At 62.2% G+C, this 18,200-nt stretch overlaps 2 protein-coding genes across 5 annotated transcripts; both read right to left on the reverse strand.

The window, feature by feature from the left end:
- Positions 1-4,503: 4,503 nt before the first annotated feature.
- CYB561D1 (cytochrome b561 family member D1) lies at positions 4,504-7,670 on the reverse strand. Of its 3 annotated transcripts, none has more exons than XM_080648435.1 (3): positions 7,330-7,670; positions 6,793-6,830; positions 4,504-6,227 (listed from the first exon to the last, which is right to left on the reverse strand). In XM_080648435.1, the coding sequence occupies exons 1-3, from the start codon at positions 7,475-7,477 to the stop codon at positions 5,724-5,726; spliced, it is 690 nt and encodes a 229-aa protein (XP_080504561.1). In that variant the 5' UTR covers positions 7,478-7,670; the 3' UTR covers positions 4,504-5,723. The 3 variants fall into 3 exon arrangements, with proteins under 3 accessions (XP_080504561.1, XP_080504560.1, XP_080504559.1); XM_080648434.1 differs by lacking the exon at positions 7,330-7,670 and adding an exon at positions 7,206-7,274 and having other exon boundaries at positions 4,507-6,227; XM_080648433.1 differs by lacking the exon at positions 7,330-7,670 and having other exon boundaries at positions 4,513-6,227; positions 6,793-7,166.
- A 1,120-nt stretch (positions 7,671-8,790) lies between these two features.
- ATXN7L2 (ataxin 7 like 2) lies at positions 8,791-17,474 on the reverse strand. 2 transcript variants are annotated; one of them, XM_080647569.1, is made up of 11 exons: positions 17,319-17,474; positions 15,385-15,450; positions 14,938-15,042; positions 14,330-14,540; positions 13,751-14,037; positions 13,104-13,186; positions 12,502-12,755; positions 11,482-11,680; positions 11,216-11,337; positions 9,942-10,737; positions 8,791-8,941 (listed from the first exon to the last, which is right to left on the reverse strand). In XM_080647569.1, the coding sequence occupies exons 1-11, from the start codon at positions 17,443-17,445 to the stop codon at positions 8,927-8,929; spliced, it is 2,265 nt and encodes a 754-aa protein (XP_080503695.1). In that variant the 5' UTR covers positions 17,446-17,474; the 3' UTR covers positions 8,791-8,926. The 2 variants fall into 2 exon arrangements, with proteins under 2 accessions (XP_080503695.1, XP_080503696.1); XM_080647570.1 differs by lacking the exon at positions 17,319-17,474 and adding an exon at positions 15,899-16,020.
- Positions 17,475-18,200: the final 726 nt, after the last annotated feature.

Raw genomic sequence — 18,200 nt, forward strand, 5'->3', positions numbered from 1 at the left:
TCATCCCACGGAAGTCCATGGCTGCATCTCCTCTGCCTCCCCAGCCACGAGCTTCTGGCGAGTGCGAGTGTGTGCGCCACGCCTGCAGCCCTTTCCCCGGCTCCGTTCAGGTGGCACCTCAGGGGAGTGGACGAGGCTAAGGTGACAGCCTCGCCTCCCTTGTCCTGATTTCTCAGCTCCTTCCCTGTCTGCTGCTGTAGTTCTTGGACAGCTTGTCTTGTCTCCCAGGAAACGGATGGCGAGGCTTTCCGTCCTCTCCCACACTGCCAAGCCTCAGCCTGTGCAGTAGGCCGAGGGGCTTTTCTGGCCTGGCTGCGGTGCCCGCTGGGTTGAGAGGAGGAGGCGAAAGCAGCTGCCACATAGCTCTTCCCTTCTTCGGGCTTATACAGGGTCTGGTGGATATGGAGTGATAAAGATACTGGGACCCGCCCGAGGCCTTCCAGCTGAGTGACTGCCCCAGGCCAGCGTGTGGACCCGTGCCAGAGGGGACCAGGCCTCAGCGAGCCAGGCCGTGGAGCCCTGCGGGGGCCTCCAGACGCCCCACAGCGCTGGCGCACACAAGGTCAGTCAGTGATCCCAGAGTCAGGGCGGTGTGTTTGCAGGAGCCCCTGTCAGTGCACGACGTGCGCGCGGGTTGGGGGCATCGTATCCGAGTGCAACTCCCTGTCCCCTCACCTGCCGGCGTTGGCGCTAGGTGTGGGTCTGAGCAGAAGGCCAGTGGTTGGCTGGCTGAGCCTTGCACAGAACAGACACGCCCTCCCCACGTCCCTGGTACAGACTGAGCCCACCAGAGATGGGGCTGGATTCTCAACTCCTGATTCCACTGGGGAAGACTCTGGGAAGGCCGCTTCCTGGAGGTGATGTGTGTGCTTTATGCTTAGCTGGGTGCTGGGTGCTAGAGGCGGTTCACTTCAAACCACCCCCAGGGCAGCCCCGGGCCCTGTCCTGGCGTCTGTCAGCTCTGTCCCCCCCCCCCCCCCACCCCACCATGCCTGTGCTGCGGGCAGTTGGTGAGGCCATGCCCACAGTGCCGACCCGTGTCCCATCCCCGGGTCCGGGTAGAAAACAATTCGGATAAAAGAGAAAGCCCCAGAGGCTGTCGTTCCTGCACCGCCAGGCAGGCTGCTGGCTGTGCTCAGACGAATGGAATGGAAAGTATCCTTCCCCTAATTTAAAATTTAAACACAGCTGCGTTCATGGGGTGAGGGTGTGTTTTAATTCCAATGAAAGTGCTTCGAAAAGGAGGGGGCTGTGACTCCCAGCGTTTGAAACATGAAAGAGAAACCTGTGGACAGCCAGGGGCCATGTCTGCAGCTCTGAGTCTCCAGTGCCTGGTCTGGGGGTCAGGGCGGGTGGGGGGCTGGGAGGATGGGGGCAGTGCTGTGTCTATTGCTGCTCCTCCCTCCCACCCTGGCTTGTCTGCTCTGGTTCCCCCAGAAGAGCTGGAGTGACAGGAGAGACCAACCAGCCCCAGGAACCCCGGCTGGCCCAGGGGTAACCGACTCCCAGGTTTCCCATCAGCGCCCTGACTCGAAAGGGCCAGGCAGGCGACGGGGCCAGTGCTGAGTCACAGCCCCGGTGGTGCTCCTGGCAGGAGTGGGAGAGCTGACCTTGCATCCAGGAGGAGACGTCTGTGTTCCCTCACGGTGGCCGGCGTGACAGCCCTTCGGAGACCGGGGTCCCCAAAGTGTCATTAGCCGTTCACTGCCTCCCTCAGCGAAGCAGAGCCCGAGCCAGGCAGTGAGAGAGGGAGGGAGCAGACGGAGAAACCCCACCTGCTCACAGGTGTTTAATGCCTTGAACCTTCCAGCGTCTCTTAACACGCATTCCTCTTGCCCTCGCTACATCCCTGGGAGGTAGGCCGCCAAGTAAGTGATTAGCACAGGCCACACGCATGTTAGGAGGAAACCAGGACGGCAGACGCGTTCGTTCCTGGCCAGCCCACCGCTCACCTCAGACCCATGCCCTCTGCCAACCAGACGCGGGCAGTGGGAGCCTGCTGCTCCCCGAGCCTGCAGGGGCCACCGGAAAGGCTGAGGTCGGGGGTCAGGACCAGGGCGTCCTCTGGAGGCCAGGTACACAGAGGGAAGGGCAGGCGGACTAGCCGGTCAGGGTCAGCGGCCACCAACACCACTACCGACCAGCGTCAGCGGGGCACGCACCTGTTCCCTGCGCCTTGACTTTCGTCGGTGAAAAGCCTTACTGGTTACTCAGAGGACTCTGGGGGCCACTGGCCGAGAGAAGACGCCTCGGGCGTGGCTGGGAGGTGGGGGTCCTGACCTCTGCTCCCTCCTACTTGGGGACACACCATGGTGACACCCCGCAGGCCAGGAAGTGGGGAAGGTGAGGACGGGCTGCCGCAGCCTCGGTGCTTGGAGGTCTGGAGCTGAACGCCCCGCACCGTTCAGCTAATGATTACTGTTAACTCGGAACAGACCCTGGCGCGGCTGCCAGCTGGCTCTCCCACAGGGAGGCTGGAAAACAGGGCCCGTGGCAGCCCTGCACGGGGGGGTGGGAGGGGGGGACGAGGAGAAAGGAGGGACAGGCCAGGGTCAGGGTGTGGGGCGGGCGGTCTGCCCCGAGAGGGGGTGGGGAGAGAGGAGGCCCATCTTTGATGCAGCTGCAGAGCCGAGAAGGCAAGGCTGGTAGAATTCCCCCGACGCGGAGCTCCCCCCATTCAAGAGCACCCCCTTACCCGCCCCGCCACGGTGGGGCTCCAGGGAAGGGGAGCTCCCAGAAAAGATGGGGGCCGGGGCGCCTGAACCCAGAATGGTAACCCAATTACCACCTGGATCTGAATACAAAACCTCCTCTATTTCCAATGTCCTCAAGGTTCAGTTTGAATATCATCATATTTGGAATCAGGACTTAGGGAGCCTGATTGGCAAATTTGTGCAAATGACATGCTTTTTTATTTCTTTATTTATTTTTAAGTTGAGCACCCTGACTTTTTTTTTAAGGGTAAAAAGGCTGACTACTAGCTCTCCGTAGTCAGAGGCCAAGGACAAAAGGCAGCCATGTGCTTCTCCCCCGAGGCCCCTGCCTCTTCACCGAGGTGCCCAGCTAATACCCCGATGGAAGACGTGGAGGTGGGGGCAGAGCGCGTGCCACTGACATCCCAGCTGGAGGATGGGCGCCCTGGCACCGAGGGCTACTGGTTGTCCCGCTGCTGCCCAGGATGTGAGGGCAGGTGGCGAAGGAGGGAGAAATGCAGAGGGGAGGGGAGGGAGGCCCCCCACAATCTGGCCAGCAGGGAACAAAGGCTCCTCCTGGCGACCTACTCCCTACACTGCAGTCCCACCCGCCAAACGGACCACCTGCGCCTCCTCTGCCCCCTGCCCTCCTGGCCTCCCAGGCAGAGAGGCGACAGCTGCGGGCCCTTCTTCTCGCAGAATATAAATGAGTCCCCCCTCCCTCCCAGGGCTGGGAATAGACATCAGCTGGCACGGCCCACGCAAACTGCCGGCTGTCAGCCGCCTGCCCACCCGCCCACCCGCCCACCAGCCCCTGAACCACCTGGGAGGAGGCAACACCTCAGGCAGGCGCCGGCTTTCCTTTCCGGCTGGGCTCGCAGACGAAGCTGGGAGCCGCACCGGCCCTCCCCCCGCTGCAGACAGGGCAAGCCTCCCGGCACTGGCTGTGTCGGATGGAGAGGCCATGGGTGCCCGATCCAAGGGACCCCACATGCTCAAGGTCCACAGAGCTCCTGGGAGAGGCCATGTGACCAGGAGGCGCCCAGGGAGTCCACTCGGGGATGCCTCTGCCCGTGTAGTCCCATCCTGCACTGTGGAGTCACCCCAACCCCTTGCTTCTGAGCCACCCAGAGAGGAGGTCTTGAATCTTCAAAAGGCCTGGGACACCCCAATGCTGCCACCTAGGAACACCTCCCCTGGTCCCGGGACCTGGAGCTCCAGCTCCCATCCCCCGGCCTCCCAGAGCCCCACGAGCTGTTACCACCTGCTCAACACCAGCTCTCCTGGTCAGCCACTGCACTCCTTGCCATGATCTACGGGGATCCCCTCTCCCTAACGGAGCCGGATCGCCATTAGCCAGCCTGGCACCCCGTGCACATCGCTGAGGGCAGTCTGGGAAACTGCCTTCAATGTGGAACAAGGAGGGGTCTCTGCAGGGAAGAGGGCCTGGCCCTCAGGGGCCAGCTGGCACCAAACTCAGCCCTGCTGCTGGGCCCAAGGACTGGCAAGAGACGACAGTGAGGAAAACACAGGTGACGAGGGAGAGGGGCCTTTCCGAGGTCACAGGAGCCCTGCCCCGAACCCTGGGCTCCTCTCTGGTGCTGAAAGCCCCGGGTAGCTGCACAGAATGTGCTAAGGCAAGAAGCTGAGCCCAGGGAGGGCAAAACACGGGGTGCCCAGGACGACTGGGCCACCAAGACTGGACGTCAGGCGGGGAGCACAGCCCTGTCCTCAGCCCCCAAGCCCGAGGGGGCCAAACAGCCCAGCAGGAGCCGAGGCTTGGGTACACCAGCGCCCTTCCACTCCCACAGCTCTGTACAACTGATTTTTATTTTGGGTCATCTTCACCCGAGGATAGTTTTCCATTGACTTTTAGAGAGAGTGGAAGGGAGGGGGAGAGACACAGAGAGAGAAACGTCCATGTGAGAGACACACATTGACTGGTTGCTTCCCGCACGTGCCCTGCCCAGGGCTGGGGATCAAGCCTGCAACTGAGGCATGTGCCCTTGACTGGAATCGAACCCGGGACCCTTCAGTCCGCAAGCGGATGCTCTATCCACTGAGCCACACCGACCAGGGCTCTCCCATGGCTTTAAAGTGACTTTAGTGCCTTTGCTGTGTTGGGAGTTCAGGAGATCCTCACCTGGGCCCCTTCCCTCCACAGTGCCTGACCCCTTGTGCCCTGGTCTGGGGCCAAATCAGCATAGATTCCCGACAGGCCACGGGGGCAGGTCTGTCCCTCCAGAGTGGAAAGGGGATAATGGATGTAAGAATTACATCCTGAGTCTCCTAAGTGGTCCGGCCCCAGAGGGTGTGCTGTGAGGTCAGCCTCACAGACACGGGATGTTAGAGGCCACTTAGAAACACTCCTCACACAGATAAAGAAGCCGAGCTCCTGAGACATGGGACTTGCATAAGGTCACACAACAGAGCCTACGAGGACCTTAACCCAGTGGTCGGCAAACTCATTAGTCAACAGAGCCAAATATCAACAGGACAACGATTGAAGTTTCTTTTGAGAGCCAAATTTTTTAAACTTAAACTTCTTCTAACGCCACTTCTTCAAAATAGACTCGCCCAGGCCGTGGTATTTTGTGGAAGAGCCACACTCAAGGGTCCAAAGAGCCGCATGTGGCTCGCGAGCCGCGGTTTGCCGACCACTGCCTTAACCCATAGACAAGACCATGGGCTTTGTCCACCACACCAAGTGCTTTCTCAAAAGTGACTCAAAGAGCCACAGCTGCCCTTCATAACTGCAGGAACCCAACCCTCCATCAGGCATGCACTCACCATCACCACCAGTACCCAACCCTCCTGTCTCCCATCCAGAGTGGCGGCCCAGGATCCAGCTCCCCATCACCTTTTACTTGCACCCAGTACGTTTCCCCATTTCGGTCCACTGAGTCACCCGTCAGCCCAGCTAGAAGTATAAAAACCCTACCACTTCGGGAGCGGAGCCCTTCAAGGTCACCAGACAGACCACGGAAGTCCAAGGCAAGGGTGCCGGCTAGAGTCAGAGTTTGGAGGGAGTCACATTTCCGTCTTCTTCCTCGGCAAGTAGGAGCTGGAGATCTGGTGCATGATCACCAGGGCTGGATAGAGGGGCAGCGCCAGGCACAGGTACCAGGCCGCGCCTTTGATCTGGGCCTGGAACCACACCGAGTACATGCCCAGGAACACCGTCATGGTGGCCATCAGGTAGACCACCAGTCCACACGTCAGATGGTAGAGCTTGAGGCGAGCCACCCTTGAGACCCTGGCTGCCCGGGGAAAGAGCAGGCAGAGCCCACACAGTGCCTGGCCCCCCGTGGCCAGCAGCGTCAGAGCCCCCACCCAGCTGTGCCAGGACGCCAGGTGGGGCAGCTCACTGCGGGTCCTGCTGGCGATGATGAAGCCCAGGCCCAGGGCTGCGCAGAGGAGGGCCAGGGTCTGCCCCACCCAGTGCAGTCTGATCCGGGCCTTCCGGGAGCAGAAGGAGAACAGGGAGTGCTCAGGCGAGAAGAGGAGGATGGCCTCGGCCATGCAGACGCAGAACTGCGAACAAGAGAGGGCCAGTGAGCCTGAAGGCCAGCTGGGGAGTCTGAGGAAAGGGAGGTGCTCTCACATATCCAGACCAGGACACAGGGTGGGGGGGCTAAAGAACTCCCACCAGGACCTCCTGCCCCACAGGCCGACATGGCTGGGCACAGCTGGGAGTCTCCACTTGAGCGAAAGTGGCTTGTCATTCCCGCTGACATGCAAGTTCACGCTCCCCCCACCTGCCCTCACTGAGACAGTGACTCCCATTTCTTGGCCAATGGAAACAACAAATGTTAAAAACTTCCTCCTGAATTTGGGGGGAGGAGTGACTGGGTATTCCCCCTCCCACTTCCTCCTCCCAGGCCCTAGTGGAGAAATACCTTCCATGCCTTCCCACCCCCACGGACGACCTGGCCCAGCCCAGCCCTCCCTGTCTCCCACTCTCAGAGGTTGCAGGGAAAGCTGGAGGCGGCCTGCGTCCCCACCCGGGAGCCTTAGCAAGGCTGGGCCTTCTGGAGGCTGGATGTTCCCCTAGGGACAGAGCCAAACCAATCAGCTGCGTAAGGAAGCCCAAACTCACCGCCAAGGCCATGAATACAGGGTGCCAGGAGAAAAGACCTAAGAACCAAAGAGAACAGACTGACGCGGGGCACCATTGTTTCTGCCCCTGAGGCTGGCTGGAGCCCAAAGAATCTGCCGACAGGGACAGGTCAGTGTGCGATCCCCAACCCTGATCAGGAATCAGGGCAAAGTGGCGCAGCCAAGGTGAGGGTGAGCAACCACGAGGCCAAACCCACACCCGTTCAGCCTGGCTTCCCATTGGGCACCCCGCAGCTAGCTGTCAGCCCAGTGCCCCGCAGACTGGACCGCAGCCTCCCTCCTGGACCCTCCACGAAGGCTCTGCTTATGAGGAACTAGGGAGTTCGCGGCCGTCGTCTGCCTCTCCTCCCTGGCACCCGGAGCTCTGCCCCGCCAGCCCTGACTCCCCCTCACCGGTCCATCCCTCCACAATGGTCCCCACTCCAAGTCTCCGGGGCGGGCGCTCCCACGCGCAGCCCCTCCAGCAGCGCGGCCCCGCCCCTCTCCGGGCCCCGCCCCCGCCCCGCCCCGCACTCACTGGTTCCCGGCCGGGACAGCACAGTCAGGAAGATGGTGAAGCCCAAAGCTAGCAGGTGCGCCAAGACCCCACTGCCTCTCCGCAGCCAGCGGGTCAGTCTCGGCTCCCTCGCTGGAGCGGGAACTAGACCCAACTCCAGGCTCTGCATGGCCGGACCGGACCGGCGCGCACTCCCGGCCGCCCGAGCGCGTCTTCCGGGTTTGCGATCGCCCGGCGCCGCGGCCGCGGGAGGCTCCGCCCCGGACGCCCGGCGGTGCGGCGGGTGCGCCCACAGCGCCCTCTGGGGGACGGGGGGGAAGCGAGCCGCCCAGGAGAGCCCAAGGGCGCAGGGCACTGGACAGCTCCTGGCCCGCTGTTTCTAAGCCAGCCTCCCAGTACCTTTGTCTGCAAGGGCTTATGTCTCAGGTAGCGGCGGAAATTACATGTGCGACAACTGATTTCCCCCAAACCCCTAGTCACAAGTTGGCGACACTGGAACCAGTAAATACTGGAATTCCCTGGCTGCCCACTGTCTCCTCCATCCATCCTTCTTCGGTTATGCTAAGGGAATGAGATCCCTCCCTGCCTGAAGGAGAAGGAGAGGAAAAGGAAAGGACGAGGGGAAAACCGTGCCCTGCACCCCAGTGAACTCAGGCGTGAGGACCAGCAGTCGATGATACTCGATCTGCACAATCGCTGTCCCCAGTGAGTCAAGTGGAAGAACTAGGGCACTCACAGCCCCAGCCGCCTCCACACCATCTGCTCAGCCCCCGGGGAGCCAGGCGATCCTAAGGGACCAGGGCCTCCCACACCACGGGAGTCCTGTGATCACACCACTTCCCTTCCTGCCTCCCAAAAAGGTGTGTTCAGCTCAAGGAGGCCCACCTGGGAGAGCTATACCCTTTCCTTCAGGGCAAACCCAATGGCCAGGGAGAGGCCAAAACAGACAGGGACATTCTGAGAAGTTACCAACTCGATTCGGGCTCCCGCAGTGGTGAAGATGAGGCTGCTAGTTAGAGGCAGGAACGGCTGAAGAAATGAAGCAATAATTCGGAGGCGCGATGGAGGCCGGGGCTTGCAGAAAGACCATGAAAGGGCCACAGGCTGACCCCCACAGACCCTCAGGGCAAAGACCCAAGAGCGGAACCAGAGGTGTGGCTCCCCTCCCCGTCAAGCTCCCTTCCCAACAGGACTGGTGTCAGCTCTGGGGTCAAGATTCTGGGGGAGCCCTGCTCGCTCAGAGCCATGCCTCATCACCCTGCCTGGAAAGAAGACTCCCCAGTAACACACACCCCGGCCATTTCCACATTGTTTCAAGGGACAGAGAGAGGGAAGCTGGAGGCCGGCTCTCTATCATCTCAGCCTCCTGCGGTATGGCTGGGGACAGTAAGGACACTCATTTTGTTATATATTTTCCCCTTTCTTTTCTAGGTTTCTGTTTTTATATTTTTCTTAGCAGCAACAGAATAGGGAGACAGTCTTGAGGTATTTTAAAGAGTTTTTTTTTTTTTCTTAAAAAAAATAATATAAAGTTATAAAAAGCGACAGCAGCCTGGGGCCCGGATCTGGAGGGGAGGAGGTGTTGGCGGCTCCATCGCAGTGGGCAGGCACTTTCTCGTTAATGGGCTTTTGACTGCGGGAAGACAAGAGGCAAGAGACAGGGTCAGGCTGGGGGCCTACAGTCCTCCTACTCGGCCAACTGCGTGGAGCACAGAGCTAAGGCTTCACTTCCTCCCGCTGGCCTGGTGGGCAAAGCTGGGCCAGGAGGAGGCCGAGAGCCAGCCCGCAGGGCCGGCCTGGAGAACAGCCACGCACACGTGTGTGCCACACACACTCAGGCCCTGGGCAGGTGTCACACTCACCACTCCCACATGGTTACCAGTGGTGTTGGTATGCATCTGGCCCATGCCTAAACCACGACAGCACCCCCTTCCATTCCAGTAACTCCCTACTGGCTGAGAACCTAGGGACAGATCCATGCAACGCCAAGGCTCCATCAACAGAGGGGCGGGGCGGGGGAAGAGCCGGCTGCTGGCTTTCCCAGAAACCCCGGAAAACTTGCCTGGCACCCGAAAACCTGGAAGTGGGTCTGTGTGCAAGGTGGGCATGCACGCCGATGTGGACCTTGAGCTTTGTCCCTGCCCCTCCATGCTGATGCCGAGGCAAAAGCAGTGCGCGGGATGGGCCCAGCCACCCTGCGGGGCGGCGTTCAGGCCACAGCTCCGGGCCCAAGCTCAACCCCACGCCCAAACCTTTATCAGAGCTCCTGGAGACAAACTTCCTTTCCTTCAGGGGACAGAGGGAGCTCCAGTTCCCAAGGCCACAGGCAACTCAGAAAGTGGCCCTCTGATGACAGCAAAAGTGGGGTGTGGGAGGGGGAGGCAAAGGCAGCATCTCCTTAGCCTGAGGGACTGGGCTGAGACAGTGAAAGGCTCACGAAGCGAAAGCCGGGGTCACCTAGCAGTGAGCTGACGCACCTCTCGCTGGCGATGGCCCCCTTTCCTCCCCTCCCTGCACACTCACTCACTCAGCACCTGTCTGTCAGGTTCCCACCGCGCACTCCACCCCCCCACTCCCCCCACCCCCCATGCTGCCCTTCGCTGCCCGTGCTCTGCAGGGAGCTGGGCGGGTACCTTCAGTGCAGAACACTTCTCCTCGAAGGCCAGGGCTGGCCCCGGCTTCTTGCGGCGCACGGAGCAGGCCGCGTCGGCGGGGGGGCCCGCCTGGCAGTGCTTGGCCTTCACTGGCCGGCAGTACGTGGCCAGGTTTTTCCGCTTCTTGGCTACCTCCTCCTCGGAGAGGCAGCTGCTCGGCAGGGCCTTGGCTGGGTGGCCAGCCGCTCCCTGGCTGTCCAGCTGAGAAGCCTTGACCGGTGTGGGAGGCTGATGAGGGGAACCCCGACAGTCCAGGGGCCCTGCCCGCTTCACTCTCGGCCCCACCGTCCCGTTGAGCCCCACGCCCAGCGCCGTTTTGGTCTTGGCCGAGAGGCCCCGGCAGCCGGAGGGTTTGCCTTTGCCCGTGGGCTCCAGGATGCAGGTCCGTTTGAAAGTCGTGGGGCCAGGGGACAGCTTTCGCTTTCGGGACGGCGCCTCCACTTCGGCCCCGTCCTTGCCTTTGGACGACTTGCTGGCCTTGGATGGAGGGAGCTTGCTGAAGGACGGCGAGGGCGTGTTGGCAGGCAGTGGCGAGGTGATGGCCTGGCTCCCGCCCATGCACTCCGCCTGGCTGCAGGCGGCTGCCACACTGGGGGAGCCGGCAGGGTAGTTGGGGACCAGGCTGTCCTTGGTGAGGGGCGTGGAAGCTGGGCAAGCAGGTCTGGGGGGTGGGCCTGGAAGGTGGGGGCAGCTGCCCATAGAGGCTGGGCTCGGGGGAGCAGGGAGTGGGGAGCTGGCAAGGTGGGATGGAGGCTCGGCTGCCGGCGGGATCTTCCTGCAGCAGAAAGAGAGCGCCACGGTTATGTCAAGCAAACAAGAGGGCCTCTCCACCAACACACACCAGCCTCCGGCACACCTAGAAACGGCCCAGCGCCCCGGCAGTGCTGCCATCTGCTGGGAGACGCTGGAACTGAGGGTTAGGGAGAAGGCACAGGGACAGACAGGCAGGAATGAGCTAGGATAGAGACCCATTAAGAACACCCTTTTCGATGTTCCATGTTCGAGCGTCCCCTAATCCTAGTTTCCTAAAAGGTGCTGGAAGTATGGCTAAGAGTGAGTCACTCCCAGACCACCATTCACGCCCTGCGTTAACCCAGCTCCGGGCTGCCAAGTCCCCCCACCCCTTTCCTGTAGCCGGGGTCTTCCTGGCAAGCAGCCAAGCCACATCTATGGGTACATGTGCAGAGTTAGGGCTTCGGAGGCCCACGGATGCCCGGGGCCTGGGGAGGAAGTTCCGAGCCCGGGAAACTCACTTCCACATGTGTGAGCTGAGGTGCCTCTCCAGCATGGAGCTCAGCGCCGAGCAGAACCGGTCCAGCCTGCGGCTGAACACGTAGCAGCCTGGACTCACGAGCCGGCTCCCGAAGGTGCAGAACTGGGGATGGAGGGAAGGCACGGGATCAGTGGGCCTGACATGCAGGGGGGGGCACCTACCTGCACACACCATCTGACCCCCCTGCACACTGTGGGCAGGGAGGGCTGGGCCACCCCCACCCGGGTCCCTGCCCCAGGTCCTTACCGCCTGTGGCCTGGGGGGCCGGGTTGCATAATGGCAGTCAGGGGGGAGGTGGAGGTCATCGGATGTCCCCTCCTCCTCACTCTCCTCGCTGGAGGCCTGGGCCCCACCCCGGGGCAGGGGGAAGGGGAACAGGCCTGGGTCCCCATCACCACCACAGGGGCCTTCATCGTCCAACTCACTCTCAGAGGAGGCCCGGGACCTGGAAGGGCCAAAGGGGATGTGAGGGCGATGGGACAGCCGTGGGTCAGGGTGGGGGTATCCCTGAACCCGCCCAGCTCACAAAGCCAGGGCAGACACCCTGCTGAGCCATCAGACAAAGAGGAAGGGAGGAGAGGAAGGGAGGGAACAACAGAGCTCACAGGGTGAGAGGCAGAGATCAGGGGCTGCGGCTCCCGGCTCCCGGGGAATTCTCTCCCCAGCCCTTCACTTCCCAGGCCCTGCCTCCTTGGGGGAAATCTGCTCCAGATTCGCCTCCTCCAGAAAATCTTCTGAGCTTAACTGCACCCAGCTCTGGTCAGCCCCGTCAATTCTCTCAACCCCCTTCTCGCATCACACATTCCTGTGAGCCTGTCTGGGAGCTGAGCCTGTGTCTCGTGTCTGCCCGTGTTACAGGCAGAGAGGCGTGTGTCTCCTTCCGCAAGGCGGGCTCTCCCCAGGGTCCAGCGCAGCCTCTGCACACGAAGGGGCCAGCGAATGAATACACAGTAGGACCGCCTCGCCCAGGACCCTGACCCTTTCAGCTCCCGGACCCTTGCGGCTCCCCAGTTCCGAGTGCTGGCCTGTCGGAAGCAGCTGGGAAACCGTTTTCATCCTGGGTGTTGGAACTGGCACACCAGAGGTAGGCTTGTTAGAAACAGGGAGTCACCTACTTCCGCACCCACCGGGGCCCCAGGTCTCCCCCCACACTCGGGGCGGAATGAGTAGCATCTTCCAGCGCGCTCCCTGGGCCTGTCTCCAGGGGTCCCTGATGGCTTGGGGCCGAGTGTCCCCAGGTAAGGTGTGGCTGGATCCTGGACGTACCTGGGCAGCGCACAGTAGGGATAGGTCTGCTTGGCACGAGCAGAGAAGGTGCTGCTGGGAGCAACCACTGCTGCCACAAGCGGGGCTGAGGAGGGGGGCTCCTGGGAGGGGCGCTCGAGAGCCGGCTCCTTGCGCCCCGGGCTCTTCTCCTTCGGGGACTCCCCTTTGCGGGAGTTGGCCTTCAGCTCTGCCACTAGCACGTCAAAGTCCTTAGCCCGGCCCTGGACCTCCCGGCGCTGGTGCACCGAGTGGATCTAGAACACAGCAGGATGGAAGGGTGGGGAGGGGGTGTGAGCTGAGCAGGGGTGAGGGGCAGCGGTGTGCTCTGGCCTGGGCAAGCGGAGAGAGAGGGGATGTGAGTGTGTTTGCGGGGGTGTCTGTGTGTCTTTGTTTCACTCCCCCACAGGGCCAGAACCCTCCGCGGAATCGGGGGATCTGGAAGCCACCCCCTGCCTGCTGCCTCCACTCCAGGCCCACTGTGGGCAGCCTCCCCTCCCCCTGCCTGGTCTGGGCTTCACCCCCATCCCTGGAGCTGGGTCTTGGAGAACAGCTCCATTCCCCTCCCTGCCCAGGGCCCAGACCAGTGCGGTGGGAGGGGTTACCTTGCAGGTCAGCAGGCGGGTGCAGATCTTTTTGGTCTCTGGGTTTATTACCCCACACTGCCTGTTGAGGTCGCACTCCTTCCCTGCGGGGAGAGCGGTACCAGTGAGTCTCAAGGGCATTTCCAGGAGGCCCTCAGGAGGCGGGAGGCCAGTGGGGCCTCGGGCGAAGAGCCCCCCGCCCCTCAGTGCAAGACTGCAGTGTCGGCACCAGCTGCTCTCTGCTGGCCCCGTTCGCAGCCCAGGAACGCCTTTTGGGGACTCCAAGCCCCAAACAGGGCAACACATATCAAAACACAAAAGCAGCCGCAGACATCTGGGGCGCCAGGGGCCCGGCTGTGGGAGGTGCCTGGTGCCTGGTCTGGGTGAGGAAAGGCAGGCAGCAGCCCAAGGTGAGGAACAGTAATTCCCCGGCTTGGCCACAGGCCCCTGGAGCCTCGGTCGGGAGACCTGGCTGGAGGGAAGCTTCCCAGAGAGCAAGCAGGTCAAACGTGCCCACGTCAAGAGGTGACGAGGGGTGACCAGCGGCTCCTGTGCCCTGGCCACCTGTGATGGCAGGCCCTCTCCTGTCTGCCCCTTCTCCATCAGGTCCAGGGACAGAGCACGAGTCCCACTCTACCTTCCTGACCCCCAAAACCACGACTACTCACGAGCCATTTTCCGGTGGGTCTTAGGGGGCAGCCTGGCCCCCCCGGGCTCCTTCTCAGGGGGGCTGCCTTCAGCCCGGTGACTGGGGCCCTCGCTGGGGGCTATCTTGATGCTCTCTCTGCCCGGAAGTTCCTTAGGAGGGGGCGCCATGGGGGGTTTCCCAGGGGAGTCCTTGGTGAGGCTGCCGGGCTGGCTGAGGAAGGCAGAGGGCGGGGCCACCCTGACTCCGGGGCCGTCGGGCTTCGGGAGGCCAGACATCTTCTCCAGGTTCACCACAGGCACGAACAGGCTGCACAGGGAGAGAGGGTGTGGACGGGGGGCCGGGAGGCTGGGCCTGGGTCCTGGGCTCTAGCCTAGAGCCCAATCCTTCCCAGCCCTGGGACTTGGGTGGGCTCCAGCAGGGATGCAGAACATGGGAGGGGGGACCCCTATTCCCCGGAGCACCCGGGAGGGGCTGCCGATGGAGCTGGCTGCCTCCTGCTACAAACGGTGCCCATCGCCCCCCCCCCCCCAGCTGCCCCCTCTGGCAGCCCCTCCCCGGACTGGGCCAGGGTCTCTGGGCGTCTCCAGCCTCTCCTTACCAGAGGTTGTCCTTCTGGCTCTTCTCAGGAGGTGCGTGGCCACGGCTCCGGGACCCCTGGCCCTTCTCCCTGGAGGAGGTTTTGGTGGAACCTGGGGCCCTACAAGCTGGGCCCTGCCCATTCACTACATGGCATTTCTGAGAGCTGGCAGGGGCTGGAGGTGGGGGTGGGGCCCGGGCGTAAAGCTTGCTGAGGGGCCCATGTCTTCTTTCTGTCACCAGGAGGTGGAGAGAGCAACGGAGGTGAGTAACCGGCTGCCTCCTTCCCGACCTGCTCACCCTGCTCACAGACTCAGCACAGAGAATCTGGAGTTTAGATTTCAAACGGGCCTCCTTCCCCTCGGAACCTGAGCCTTCGGGACTCAAAATTCTAGGGCCCAGCTTCCTGGATCTCTTAGCGCTTCCCTAAACTCCACTGGCAAGAACTGCTGCAAGTTTGCTCAAACGCTAACCCCAAGCTGCCTCCATCTGTGCAGCCACCCCCAGGACCTCCCTATCCCCAAGGCCGCCCTCCCTTACACACAGGCCTCCCAGCTGACCCTGTCCTGGGGGTTCCCTCCCACCCCCACCCCACCCCCGGCCCGCTGCTCCGCCCCAGGGCTCCCTCACCGCAGTGCTTCTGGAAAGCCTGAGGCTTCACCACTTGGCTGCAGTGGTTACACACAACCAGATAGAAGTCATCGTAGGCCGGGCAGTGCCCGAAGATGGACATGTCTGCAATGACAGAAGCCCTGATCACCGGGGCTGGGGACCCCAGGGCTTCCCTGGGAGAACGAGGAGCACTTCCCCTCCCTGTTGGCATGACGGGCTGCCTGCTGGAGGCTCCCAGCTTCCAGAGTTCAATCTAAGCGGTCCCTAAGAATGTGGGCTTTCGGGTGAGTCTGCACCGACCCCCTATGATTAGGATCTCCTACGACAGGTGCCAGCAGCCAGGCGAATGGGCCGACTCAGACCTATCAAAGTGAGGATCCCAGACCTGCCCCCCCCCCGCCCCCACCACCAAACAGCCACCTCCTGGGAGGTGGGGGAAGAGGGGAAGGTGGTCCTGACTCCCACCTTCTTTAATGAGGGTCATGGCATCCAACTTCTTTGTGCTTTTGTTAGTCTCCTCCAGCTCAGCCCCTGGAGGAGAAACACAGCTCAGAAGGACCACCTCCTTCCCAGAAGCCCCATCTCTCGCCTACCCGCCCGGGGCCTGCAGCCTGCCGCCGGGCAGTACGAAGCCCACACTCCCTGACGAGATCCTGATGCTCAGCACCACTTGGGGAACCTTCCGTGGCTCATTCTTCCCCCATCTGCTACTTCTGGAAGGAACTGGTGCCATTAGGAGGGATCCTGCCACCTTTCCTGTAGACTCCAAGGTGAGGGTCAGGGTTCCACGGCCAACTACTTGAGTGACTGTGAGTAAATATCTTCCCCACTTAAATGGGAAACAGTCCTGAACGTATTTTACTGAAGATCTCTGAGTCCCTTCTTGAGATTTGGGTCCTTTCTGCTACTCTGGCATCCCAAACAGAAACTCTCCCAGGTCCCCATCCCCATGAACTCAGTCTTGCTCCCCCTGGGTTACCATGGCATTGTCAGAGTTACAGCCCGCTTCTCAGGTCCTGCACTGGTAGGGTGGCCACAGAGCAGAGCAACTGTTGTCTTGGGGCCCTCTGGCATCTTCCAAGTCCCCTTGGTCAGTGATGCAAGCCCCTTCCCTCTTTAGGGGGGTTTTGGGCAAGGGTTGCCCTCGTACCTCTCACTTTCTGGGTGGATGACAAAAACATCTTAGCTGTGCAAAGCAGCTCCTTCCCCATCCCCCTACCTTACTCCTCTCCCCTCCCTCCACTACGCCCCCTCCCTGTCCCTTGGAAAAAAAAAATCAATTCTGAGTCACCCAACCCGGCTGATTCCATTTCCGGTTCTCAACGCACCCAGACCCTGACAATGGCCCCATCCTTGCCCACCCAGCATGGGGCAGTCCCGGGTGGCCAGGGCTCCCACTAGGTCTGTTTCTGATGCCCGCTCACAGACGTGCCCCTTTCAGGCTGGAGAAGACCGTTGACAATCTTGTATCATCTCCAGATAGGAGGGGCGGTGGGTGAGGCATGCAGGACAGGGGCAGCTCCCACTCTCAAGTGGGTGAAAATGCAGTGATGGACAGAACTGAGCAGCGAGTCCAGTCTCAGAGGAGAACAAGTGTCATCAGAGCCCGCATGGAGCGGTCCTCCTCCACTGCCTCTTCTTACTTGCAAACTTCTTCAGGGGCGTGATGCCCGCTGTCACCTCAAAGGCCACGAGGCCAGGTGCTCCCTGGGGCCCAGGACACAAAGATCAGGAGAAGGGGGCTGCCAGCCCGATCACCAAAGGCACCCAGGGGCCTGGAGAAGGTGGGGTTCAGGAAAGAGAGCCAAGAGGTAGGGCAAGAGGCCCAGAAAGGACGGTGGGTTGGAGGCATGGGTGGATGGACAGAAGAAGGGAGGAAGGGAGGATGGATGGATGGATGGACCGGTGAACGAATGCGGAGAAGGCAGGGGTCCAGTAGCATCCCAGGCGGCAGGCAAAAGCCGAAAAGGAGCAGGAGGCGTGGGGCAGAAGGCGAAGGAACAAGGGGGAAGGGGAGGAGGGCACGGAAGTGGGGTGCGTGGGAAACACGTGGAGAGGACTGTTGCGGATGGGGAAAGCCCGAGGCAGGTGCAGGAGGGGCGGAAGCTGGGGGCAGCAAGCAAGGAGAAAGAGAAAAGCAAGCACATGGGGGGACAGGTATTGGGCACCGGCAGAGGCAGAGGTGGGCAGGGTGGGCTGCGGGCGGAGACCCGGCGCTAGGACCCGGAGGCGCGAAGGAGGAGGAGCAGGCGGGCACTAGGACCCGGTGGGTCCTTTGTTTGGGGGGCCGGGGAGCCGGACGGCGGCTCCCGTCGGCAGCTCCCCTCAGCTGGCGGGGACCCGGAGGGGGGAGGGGAGACAGTGATGGGGTCCCCGGACTCTAGGGGAGCTTCACTCACCGTCGGCCGCGGGCAGGTCGGCCCGTTCCACCCACGAGCTCCAGCTCTGTCCCGCGAAGTCATCGAGACTCGGCACCCGCCGCTCCAGAGCGGCCATTGCTGCCGCCGCGCGTTCACGCACCGCCATCACCGCCGCGGACGCGCGCCCGCCCGGCGCCGCCGCCGCGCGGCCCCCTCCCCCGCCCCGCCGCGGGCACGCCTCCCCCCTCCCACCTCTCCAGCTCACTCTCTGCACAAGCGCAGCGCGGGCCGCCTGCCCCTCGCCCTCACTCCCTCAGAGCCTTCTGGGAAATGTAGTCTTGCAGGAGTTTGCATCGAGAGCTCCTCCGAAATGCACAATTATGGGGGGAAAAAGAGACGAAAGCCCCAGGACCTCCTCCCCTAACCCCTGTGCACACATTCTTCGTGCTGCCGGCCCACTCTCAAGTTCACCGCACACGCACCCCAGCCCCCCCAAGCCGCGCCTCCGCCCGCGGGCTGGCGCCCCGGCTCGGGCTGGCGGCTGCGAAGCGACTTCGCTCCCCCGTAGATCGAACTGGGTAGGTGCAGGGAGGTGGGCGCTGTGAATCAGAAGGGCAAGGGGAGGGAGGCTGCAGGATGCGCTGAAGGACACAGGGGTTGGCGTGGGGGAGGGTCCTCGGTCGCGTGTTGTGCCTCCTCTGTGGGAACCCCACGCTGCCCTGGCGCGGAGCAGAGGGTTGGAGCGGCGCTGTCCGGGTTTGAGAGGACCTAGCTGAGCTGACCGAGATCACCTGTCAGGATGACAGAAGGCTGTCTCGGAGCCAGAGCCAGCCCCGGAACTGGGTTTGCAGCTTCTCTGCTGATCGTCTCTCTCCTCCTGAGCGATCGATACCCTGGACTGCCTCTTCCCAAACCCCGGCT

The sequence above is a fragment of the Plecotus auritus genome (assembly GCF_963455305.1).
Source record: "Plecotus auritus genome assembly, chromosome: 12".
NCBI classification, from domain to species: domain Eukaryota; kingdom Metazoa; phylum Chordata; class Mammalia; order Chiroptera; family Vespertilionidae; genus Plecotus; species Plecotus auritus.

Excerpts from the sequence above, each read along its gene's own strand:
- CYB561D1 (XM_080648433.1), bottom strand. The coding sequence starts at position 7,032 with ATGGGAAGCCAGGCTGAACGGGTGTGGGTTTGGCCTCGTGGTTGCTCA. Across the intron at positions 6,228-6,792 it reads CTGTATTCATGGCCTTGGCG|TTCTGCGTCTGCATGGCCGA; the intron begins GTGAGTTTGGGC and ends TCTTGTTCGCAG.
- ATXN7L2 (XM_080647569.1), bottom strand. The coding sequence starts at position 17,445 with ATGGCGGTGCGTGAACGCGCGGCGGCAGCAATGGCCGCTCTGGAGCGG. Across the intron at positions 11,681-12,501 it reads CCCTACTGTGCGCTGCCCAG|GTCCCGGGCCTCCTCTGAGA; the intron begins GTACGTCCAGGA and ends TGGCCCTTCCAG. Across the intron at positions 11,338-11,481 it reads GGCCCCCCAGGCCACAGGCG|TTCTGCACCTTCGGGAGCCG; the intron begins GTAAGGACCTGG and ends CTCCATCCCCAG.